Below are 10,295 nucleotides of genomic sequence, written 5' to 3' on the forward strand. Positions count from 1 at the left end.
CCAATGTGTGAGAAGTGTGCAGAAGGGCATGAGACAAAGGAATGTGTAGTATTGGGGAAAGTAGTGGAATGTGTTAATTGTAAGGGTGCCCATGGAGCTGGGAATCAGAAATATCCTGTGCGAGAGAGGCAGGTTGATGTTTCCAGGGTTAGATTAGTGCAGAAGTTATCATATGCTGAGGCAGTGAAGAAAGTAGAGGATGATGGGTTAAGGGGGAGGAGTGGTGTGAGTAGTAGAGATATACCAGTACAGAGGGAAAGACCAACAAGTGATATAAGTTTCAGTAAGATTGGATTTTTAGCATTTATAGCAATGGTTATCAACTGTACTGCAGGGATGGAACAGAAGTCGCAGAAAATTGAGGTTGTGGGGGCAGCTGCAGAGAGGTATTTGTGTGTGAGAGGCTTGACATCAGAAGAGTTACCGAGTGCGTTAAGTGGTGATGTCCCATTCTTTCAGGATGATGGCATGAGGTAGGAATAAATACATTTAATTAGTGGAATAGGTGGTGTTAATTTTATTTGATATAATTTTGAAATTAGTGAGTGTAGTGTTAGATGGTATGGTATTTATATAGTACATTTTTATTTTTCAAGCAAAGTATAAGGGAGTTGTACTTCAGTCTAGTAGGTGGCGGTAATGCAACAAATTGGATGCCAACCGCCGTTAAAGAAGACTACATTTCCCAGTCCTAGCTAACTCGTTTTGATTTCCCATAAGGCTGTTCAACATTCTCTCATACAGCAACAAGAAGGTCGCAGACATTTGTTCTTGTTTGAAGGAACAAGCAAATAAACTAAAAATAATCATGCTGGGACAGGCTGTACGACGATTCACAACCTCCGCTGTTCGGTCCTCGCATTACTCTGAGGGACCAGGACAGGTAATCTCCCACAATTGAAGGTTACAAATATTAGCTAAATAAAACCGCGCTCTCATAACTCGGGCCTCACTCAGAAGCCTGCGTGGAGGTCACAAGCTAGTCTTCAGGTTTCAAAACCAAGCGCTAGCTAGTTATACTTTTTTTTTTTTTTCGAGATGCAACAATATTGTCAATATTGTATTTTTACTCCTGCTTGGTGTTTTTTGACTTCCCGTAACATGGCTAGCATAGCTAACATTTAAAGCTGACGTTGTACACTGCTAAACGCTAACATTAACTAGCTAACTTAATGTCCGCCAGCTAATGTAATCTAACTATATAAGTTAACGTTAACTACAGTAACGTGGTTGCCATAAACGTAATATCCCGTTTTCATTTATATGCAGCATGCTCAATATAGACCAAGGGCCACCCACCAAAAATGTTTCGTGACCCAGGAAACAAAACTGCAAAATTTCAACATTACATAGATAATGTTATGAATGAACACATTACACATTTTTTTCTTAAATAAAAGTTATTATTTTTAGTATTGAAATCATAGCGCTGTGTTTCGCCTTGGTTAGTTAATTTTGTTGCACACGTTCACCTTATATAGTTACTTTTGTTGAACACTGACCCACAACTATTTGTGCTTTCGGTATTCGTCCTTGTATAAACTCAAGCAACACTTGTTACCGGTCCTTCACTGATCCAGATTAACCCCGAAACAAAGAAATGTATGTTAACCATGTACAGTGGTTTCCTCGGTTAATGTTATAGGACGATTTGGCAGCTGCTTGGCCTACAAGGTTATGCAAAAGCAATTATGGCCCAAGATTTAGACAGTATAACGTATGCTAGCTAACACCGCGTTCTAAACGTTCAAGGTCCCAACAGCTACATAAAGCGTCGAGGAAAATCCATTGAGCACCTTTCAACATTATTTCGTGATTTCTCTTGTCCAGTACATTCATTACTTTCTGCAAGCAAATACAGCGGAACGTGTTACACTTGTAACATGGTAACCTTATAATGTTGCTAGGAGAAATGGTTTCGAAATGGTACTTTTTTAAAATTATTATTAATTGAACCATTATTCATACAATTATCTAAGTATAGTAATGAAACTGCAGTTTTGTTTCTTGGGTCACGGAATGCCTTTTCTGAAGTTTTTTTTTTTTGGTGGGTTGTCGTTTGACATGCATATTTGTCCTTCTAGCTAGCTAATTCACTTGCTTGTTATTTTATCAGCCAGTTAACTAACTTGTGAGCCATATGGAATTGACACTTGCAGTTGTTGAGCAAGTTATTGTCATTTAAGTAGATAGTTAGCTAACTATGGATTTTCAGAATTTGGCAGTGTTGAGTGATTAGACAGGCTAACGTTAGATATTTGACTTAGCTTGCTATATAGTGTAAAACCTTGACAGGGCCAGCTTCCAAACATAATTACCAGGGCTAGCTAGTTTGCTACATTATACTTTGAGCAGACCATGTAACAGAAATGTTATTTCTGCAGTTAGCCAGCTACTTTCAGTTTTGCATTGAGTTTGCCACAGTTGTATTGGTTGACACTGACTGCCGTCAAGCTGTTTGCAGTCCAACTTGGACGTAACCATGTCCATGTATTCAGTCACATTTAACTGCGATAAACTCATTAAGTCCTCATCTCTCAACACACTTTTGTTTTTGTGTTAAACAGAACCTGCCATTCTCAGTGCAGAATAAGTGGCGTCTGTTGGGCATGATGGTGGTGTTCTTCGGCAGTGGCTTCGCCTTTCCCTTCATCGTCGTCAGACACCAACTCCTGAAGAAGTGAAGTGACAATGAATGCCACGTAACCTCCAAGGTAATTGCCGCTGATCTATTTTTAATCTGAATGTCAGCACTGTTTGGCATTTACTTGCATCCCTATTGGAACAGTGACATCTATCACGATTGTTCTCTTGTTGTTCTACGGCAGACCTAAAGTAAATTACCCCAGTGTCTGTGGGAAACAGTTTCAAATGTCATGCAAGTTTATATTTCAGTTCTGCAGGTAGCCTAGCGTTTAAGAGCATTGGGCCAGTAACTGAAAGGTCATTTGTTTGAATTCCTGTGCAGACTAGGTGACATCTCTCGATTTGCCCTTGAGCACTTAACTTAACCCTAACTTATCCTGAGCAACTTACAGGACCAATGTCTGCTAAATGACAATGAAAAAATTATGCTTTTAAGATAAGCTGGCACATAAGCATAGTAATGTGACACTTTATTACTGACCCTGATACATATCTGGTGGAAGTTGGCCTGAATTCCAATTGTCACTGACATTTATCTCTGGGCTGTATTCATAACAAAAAACATTTACCGTTTAAGAACCAAACTGACAATTTCAGGTAGGCCCCTCACCCTTCTGATTAAGAAACGTTTTGCAACAGAATCGGCAGAATGAATATACCCCAGGTGTTTACTCAGAAATTAGATTTCTGTCATCAGAATTCTGTAAGCCTTATCAATCTGTCTTTTACAGGTCTGCACCCGAACATCTTTATCCAGCAGAACTCTGTTTCGAAGAATGGGAATCCCTAATTGTCTTTGTAAATAAAGTTCACTCAAATGTATACGTTTGTCAAATGTTTGTCTGAGTTTGTAGTGCAAACTGATGTCATGCTGCAGCAAATGTTTGGTGCTATTCCGTAGTCTGCATTGTAGCAAAAAGTGTCGCTCTTCATGGAGTCATGAGTTTTATGGGAGTTATTAGAATGTTCAGTATGCAGAAAATGAGGAGAATGCATGTCTGAGACTACATTAATTTCTCTTTCGTGCCAACTAGATTTGTTTCCAAGTGGTCTTTTGTGTGTATTTAGAACAGACATTGGAGCCAGTGACTTTTACCAGACAAGTCACAAGATTTGAGCGACTTATGTTTGAAAGCCCTCCAATGCTGTAACAGGAGTCACTTATCCCACTGACTGCTTAATACCTCGTTCAAAACGACTTGGGACTCAGAAATCTGACTTCAATGTGTTTAACTTCTTTGGGAACGGGGGGCAGTATTGAGTAGCTTGGATGAATAAGGTACCCAGAGTAAACTGCCTGCTACTCAGGCCCAGAAGCTAGAATATTTACATTTACATTTAAGTCATTTAGCAGACGCTCTTATCCAGAGCGACTTACAAATTGGTGCATTCACCTTATGATATCCAGTGGAACAGCCACTTTACAATAGTGCATCTAAATCTTTTAAGGGGGGGGTTAGAAGGATTACTTTATCCTATCCTAGGTATTCCTGAAAGAGGTGGGGTTTCAGGTGTCTCCGGAAGGTGGTGATTGACTCCGCTGACCTGGCGTCGTGAGGGAGTTTGTTCCACCATTGGGGTGCCAGAGCAGCGAACAGTTTTGACTGGGCTGAGCGGGAACTGTACTTCCTCAGAGGTAGGGAGGCGAGCAGGCCAGAGGTGGATGAACGCAGTGCCCTTGTTTGGGTGTAGGGCCTGATCAGAGCCTGAAGGTACGGAGGTGCCGTTCCCCTATATGCATATAATTAGTAGATTTTTTTCCAAAACTGTTAAAATAATGTCATTGTATAACAGAACTCATATGGCAGGCAAAAACCAGAGAAAAAATCCAACCAGGAAGTGGGGAATCTGAGGTTTAGTTTTTTTAAGTGTTTGCCAATCCAATATACTGTGTCTGGGGTCAGATTGTACTTCCTAAGGCTTCCACTAGATGTCAACAGTCTTTAGAATGTTTCACACTGTGAATGGGGGGTGAAATAAGAGCTGTTTCAACCAGTGGTCTGGCTGAAAGCCTTGAGTTAATCACGTGCGGCCGTGAGCGCGAGCTCCGTTCCCTTTCTAAAGACAAAGGAATTGCCTGGTTGAAACATTATTGAAGATTTATGATAACATCCTAAAGATTGATTATATACATCGTTTGACATGTTTCTACGAACTGTAATGGAGCTTTTTTGACTGTCTGGACTTAGTGCCTGCGCCTTGTGCATTTGGATTGGTAAACTAAACGCGTGAATAAAAAGGAGGTATTTGGACATAAAGATTAACTTTATCTAACGAAACAAACATTGTCGAACATGGAGACCTGGGAGTGCCATCAGATGAAGATCATCAGAGGTAAGTGATTCATTTTAAAGCTATTTCTGACTTTAGTGACAACTCTCCTTGGTTGGAAAATGGCTGTATGGTTTTCTGTTGCTAGGCGCTGACCTAACATAATCGCATGGTGTGCTTTTGCCGTAAAGCCTTTTTGAAATCAAGACACTGGCTGGATTAACAAGAACTTTGTCTTTAAAATGGTGTATAATACTTGTATGTTTGAGGAATTTTAATTATGAGATTTCTGTTTGAATTTGGTGCCCTGCAATTTCACTGGCTGTTGGCGAGGTGGGATGCAAGCGTCCCACATATCCCAGAGAGGTTAAGGCGACTTGGAATTCGGGCTATAGAAAATAAAACGAGCTATGACTGGGGAGAAATCTATTTGAATGGTCATCCAACATAAGCATCCTTTTAGAGCTCTGACTTTCTGAAAGGATGATCACTAATGTCATGATTTGACCTAGTCCCCCCCCCCCCCCCTCCACCCTGAGTTCCCAGTTATCTTGAAAGTGCCATAATTCTCACTGCTGGTTGTTATAAACTGTGAATATGAACTGTGTAACACCATTACTCACCACACGGGAAAGTAATTGTCGCCAAACAAAGTTTTTAAAGGGATTTTGGCAATAAAACCCTTTGTCTACTTTCCCAGAGTCAGGTGAATTCCTGGATATCATTTGTATGCATCTGCCTGCAGTATGATGGAAGTTGCTAACTAGCATTAGCTCAATGATTGGAAGTCTATGGAAACTGCTAGCATTCTTGTAGATGCAATATACTTCTGGTCATTGCACTAGCATTAGTTAGCATTGGCTCATGAAAGTATCTCTTAACTTCCTTCGTACTGGATGCAGAGACAAATGGTGTCCATGAGTTCATCTGACTCGGGAAGGAGATAAAGGGCTTCATTGCCAAAACTTCTGCGTATCCCTTTATTCACGTCTTACTTACACTTTTAAACGTTAGAACAAACGTGAGCAACTACGTGTTCTCCTGGCTAGTTAGCTTTACAGTTTAGTCATTTTTAGATGTCAGGTTTTATACAACTAGCTAACGCTGGGTAGTTCTGGCTGTGTGAAACTGATGGTGACTGTTTTGAAGGCGTTTTTATTACTCGCTAGCTACAGAATTACATGCACAGTCACTGTTTTACTTCATCATGGTTAATAATGAATGTGTTGCCAGTCAAGATGAGAGAAAAAAGAAGACTTAAGTGATTATGGGCCATGAAGGTGTGTTCCGTGTTAAGACTTTGTTCGGTGCTATCATGATCATGGCAAGAGTGACCGCCATGAACAGGGAGAGATTGGCCATAAACCAACAGGTGAAAGTACCTCTCCAAGCCTGTAGAGTTCATAGACCTAATCTGTCATAGTTTAAATCTGATATTATAGCATATTTAAATCTAGAGGGTGTATTGTATCGTGTGCAGGAGAGAGTGAGCCATAATTCTATTTTTAATTGTTGAGATTGATATCAGTTTGACCTTTCATGCTTGCCTTTTTTTGTTAAAGTGAACTGTCTGTTGCTGATTATTACAGTATATTAACTAATACAATTTGAATATTACATTCAGTTTCAAACCATTAAGTAGGTATGCAGAGCTTCAGTACAGATCCCGCTGAAGGGATCAAAATCGACAACATCCGCTGGAGCGTGCCAAATTCAAATTACAGAATCGTAATATTAAACATTCATGAAAATACAAGTCTTACATTGTTTAAAAGCTTAACATCTTGCTAATCCAACCGCGTTGTCAGATTTCAAAAAGGCTTTATGGCGAAAGCATACCATGCGATTTTTCTGAGGACAGCGCCCCTCACATACTTTTCCAAACCATTACAGGTGTCACAAAATCCCAAATAGTGATCAAATAAATCACTTACCTTTTAAGATCTTCCTCTGTTTGCAATCCCAAGGGTCCCAGCTACACAACAAATGGTTGTTTTTGTTCGATAAATTCCTTTATATCCCAAAAATGTCCGTTTAGTTGGCGCGCTTGATTCAGTAATCCACTCTTTCAACATGCATACAAACTAATCCAAAAAGTAACCAGTAAAGTTCATCCAAACAAGTCAAACGATGTTTCTAATTAATCCTCAGGTACTCTAATATCTAAATAAACTATAAAATTGAATACGGAGAATAGTATGTTCAATAGGGAAGATAAATAACGAAGAGCGCCCACCTCATTCACGCACGCAACAAGACTACATTTCTAATGAGAGACACCTTGGAAAAACTACAACTACTCAATTATTTTTCAAAAAACAAGCCTGAAATCCTTTCTAAAGACTGGCATCTAGTGGAAGCCATAGGAACTGCAATCTGGGAGGAATTCCTTTGAATATCCCGTAGACAAGCATTGAAATGGACCGTGACCTCAACATTTTCCAGATGGATCTTTCTTGGGTTTTTGCCTGCCTTATCAGTTCTGTTATACTCACAGACATTATTTTAACAGTTTTAGAAACTAAGGAGGGTTTTCTATCCAATGCTACCAATTATATGCATATCCTAATTTCTGGGCCTGAGTAACAGGCAGTTTACTTTGGGCACGTCATTCATCCGAACTTCTGAACACTGCCCCCTAGCCCTAAGAGGATTTAGTGAACTGTGTTGCTGATTATTACAGTATAATAAATAATACAATTTGAATATTACATTAAGTTTCAAACCATTAAGTAGGTATGCAGAGCTGTGGTAGTAACCTGACACAGGAAATTCATACAGTAGCAGAGAGTACAACATTGGGTAATTGAATATATATATACAATTTTGAAGCACATAATCGTGTACGATGTCATTGTATGCTGTAGCATTAAGGTTTCCCTTCACTGGACTTAAGGGGCCTAGCCCAAACCATAATTCCTTCTCAACCAAACTTCACAGTTGGCACTATGCCTTCATGCCGGTAGCGTTCTCCTGGCATCCGCCAAACCCAGATTAATCCTTCACAAATCAGATGGTGAAGCGTTATTCATCACTCCAGAAAACTTTTTTCCACTGCTCAAGAGTCCAATGGCATCCAGCCGACACTTGTCATTGCAACCTTGGACAAATGATTTTTACGTGCCTCGGCACTCTGCTGTCCCGTTTTGTGAGCTTGTGTTCTACCACTTCGCGTCAGAGCAGTTGTTGCGCTTAGACTTTTCCACTGACAATAACAGCACTTACAGTTGATCGGGGAAAATCTAGCAGGGCAGAAATTTGAGGAACTGACTTGTTGGAAAGGTGGCATCCTTTGACAGTGCCATAAGGCCGTTCTACTGTAAATGTTTGTCTATGGAGATTGCATGGCGGCGTGCTTGAATTTATACACCTGTCACCAATGGGTGTGGCTGAAATAACCGCTAATTTAAAAGGGTGTCCACATACTTGTATGTGTATATATACAGTTGAAGTCGGAAGTTTACATTCAATTATGAGTCAAACTCATTTTTCAACCACTCCACAAATCGCTTGTTAACCATCTATAGTTTTGGCAAGTCGGTTAGGACATCTTTTGTGTGCATGACACAAGTAATTTTCCCAACAATTGTTTACAGACAGATTATTTCACTTATAATTCACTGTATCACAATTCCAGTGGGTCAGAAGTTTACATACACTAAGTTGACTGTGCCTTTAAACAGCTTGGAAAATTCCAGGAAATGCTGTAATGACTTTAGAACCTTCTGATAGGCTAATTGACATCATCAAGGCCTACCTTAAAACTCAGTGCCTCTTTGCTTGACATCATGGAAAAATTAAAAGATATCAGCCAAGGCCTCAGAAAAATAATTGTATACCTCTACAAGTCTGGTTCCTCCTTGGGAGCAATTTCCAAACGCCTGAAGGTACCACATCCATCTGTACAAACAATAGTACGCAAGTATAAACATCATGGGACCACGCAGCCGTCATACCGCTCAGGAAGGAGATGCGTTCTGTCTCCTAGAGTTGAATATACTTTGGTGCGAAAAGTGCAAATCAATCCCTGAACAACAGCAAAGGACCTTGTGAAGATGCTGGAGGAGACATGTACAAAATGATCTATATCCACATAACCTGAAAGGCCGCTCAGCAAGGAAGAAGCCACTGCTCCAAAACCGCCATTAAAAAAAGCAAGTCTACGCTTTGCAACTGCACATGGGGACAAAGATCGTACTTTTTGGAGAAATGTCCTCTGGTCTGATGAAACAAAAATAGAACTGTTTGGCCATAATGACCATCGTTACGTTTGGAGGAAAAAGGGGGACGCTTGCAAGCTGAAGAACACCATCCCAACCGTGAAGCACGGGGGTGGCAGCATCAACATGTGGGGGTGCTTTGCTGCTGGAGGGACTGGTGCACTTCACAGTATAGATGACATCATGAGGGAGGAAAATGATGTGGATATATTGAAGCAACATCTCAAGACATCAGTCAGGAAGTTAAAGCTTGGTTGCAAATGGGTCTTCTAAATGGACAATGACCCCAAGCATACTTCCAAAGTTGTGGCAAAATGGCTTAAGGACAACAAAGTCAAGGTATTGGAGTGGCCATCACAAAGCCCTGATCTCAATCCTATAGAAAATTTGTGGGCAGAACTGAAAAAGTGTGTGCGAGCAAGGAGGCCTACAAACCTGACTCAGTTACACCAGCTCTGTCAGGAGGAATGGGCCAAAATTCACCCAACTTATTGTGGGAAGCTTGTGGAAGGCGACCCGAAACATTTGACCCAAGTTAAACAATATAAAGGCAATGCTACCAAATACTAATTGAGTGTATGCAAACTTCTGACCCACTGGGAATGTGATGAAAGAAATAAAAGCTGAAATAAATCCTTCTATTATTCTGACATTTCACATTCTTAAAATAAAGTGGAGATCCAAACTGACCTAGGCCAGGGAATTTTTACTTTGATTAAATGTCAGGAATTGTGAAAAACTGAGTTTAAATGTATGTAAAGTTCTGACTTCAACTGTGTGTGTGTGTGTATATACACTGCTCAAAAAAATAAAGGGAACACTTAAACAACACAATGTAACTCCAAGTCAATCACACTTCTGTGAAATCAAACTGTCTACTTAGGAAGCAACACTGATTGACAATAAATTTCACATGCTGTTGTGCAAATGGAATAGACAAAAGGTGGAAATTATAGGCAATTAGCAAGACACCCCCAATAAAGGAGTGATTCTGCAGGTGGTGACCACAGACCACTTCTCAGTTCCTATGCTTCCTGGCTGATGTTTTGGTCACTTTTGAATGCTTGCGGTGCTCTCACTCTAGTGGTAGCATGAGACGGAGTCTACAACCCACACAAGTGGCTCAGGTAGTGCAGCTCATCCAGGATGGCACATCAA

General features: G+C 40.3%; 1 protein-coding gene across 1 annotated transcript; it reads left to right on the forward strand.

Moving 5' to 3' along the window:
• Window positions 1-713: 713 nt before the first annotated feature.
• LOC120053804 (cytochrome c oxidase subunit 7C, mitochondrial-like) lies at window positions 714-3,468 on the forward strand. The gene is made up of 3 exons (XM_039001064.1): window positions 714-883; window positions 2,568-2,714; window positions 3,378-3,468. The coding sequence occupies exons 1-2, from the start codon at window positions 809-811 to the stop codon at window positions 2,682-2,684; spliced, it is 192 nt and encodes a 63-aa protein (XP_038856992.1). The 5' UTR covers window positions 714-808; the 3' UTR covers window positions 2,685-2,714; window positions 3,378-3,468.
• Window positions 3,469-10,295: the final 6,827 nt, after the last annotated feature.

This window comes from Salvelinus namaycush, chromosome 1 (assembly GCF_016432855.1).
Source record: "Salvelinus namaycush isolate Seneca chromosome 1, SaNama_1.0, whole genome shotgun sequence".
Lineage (NCBI taxonomy): Eukaryota > Metazoa > Chordata > Actinopteri > Salmoniformes > Salmonidae > Salvelinus > Salvelinus namaycush.

What these genes read in the sequence shown, in the direction of transcription:
- LOC120053804 (XM_039001064.1), top strand. Translation starts at nt 809, where the DNA reads ATGCTGGGACAGGCTGTACGACGATTCACAACCTCCGCTGTTCGGTCC. An exon ending in ACTCTGAGGGACCAGGACAG is followed by an intron (nt 884 to 2,567) that starts GTAATCTCCCAC and finishes TGTGTTAAACAG; the next exon opens with AACCTGCCATTCTCAGTGCA.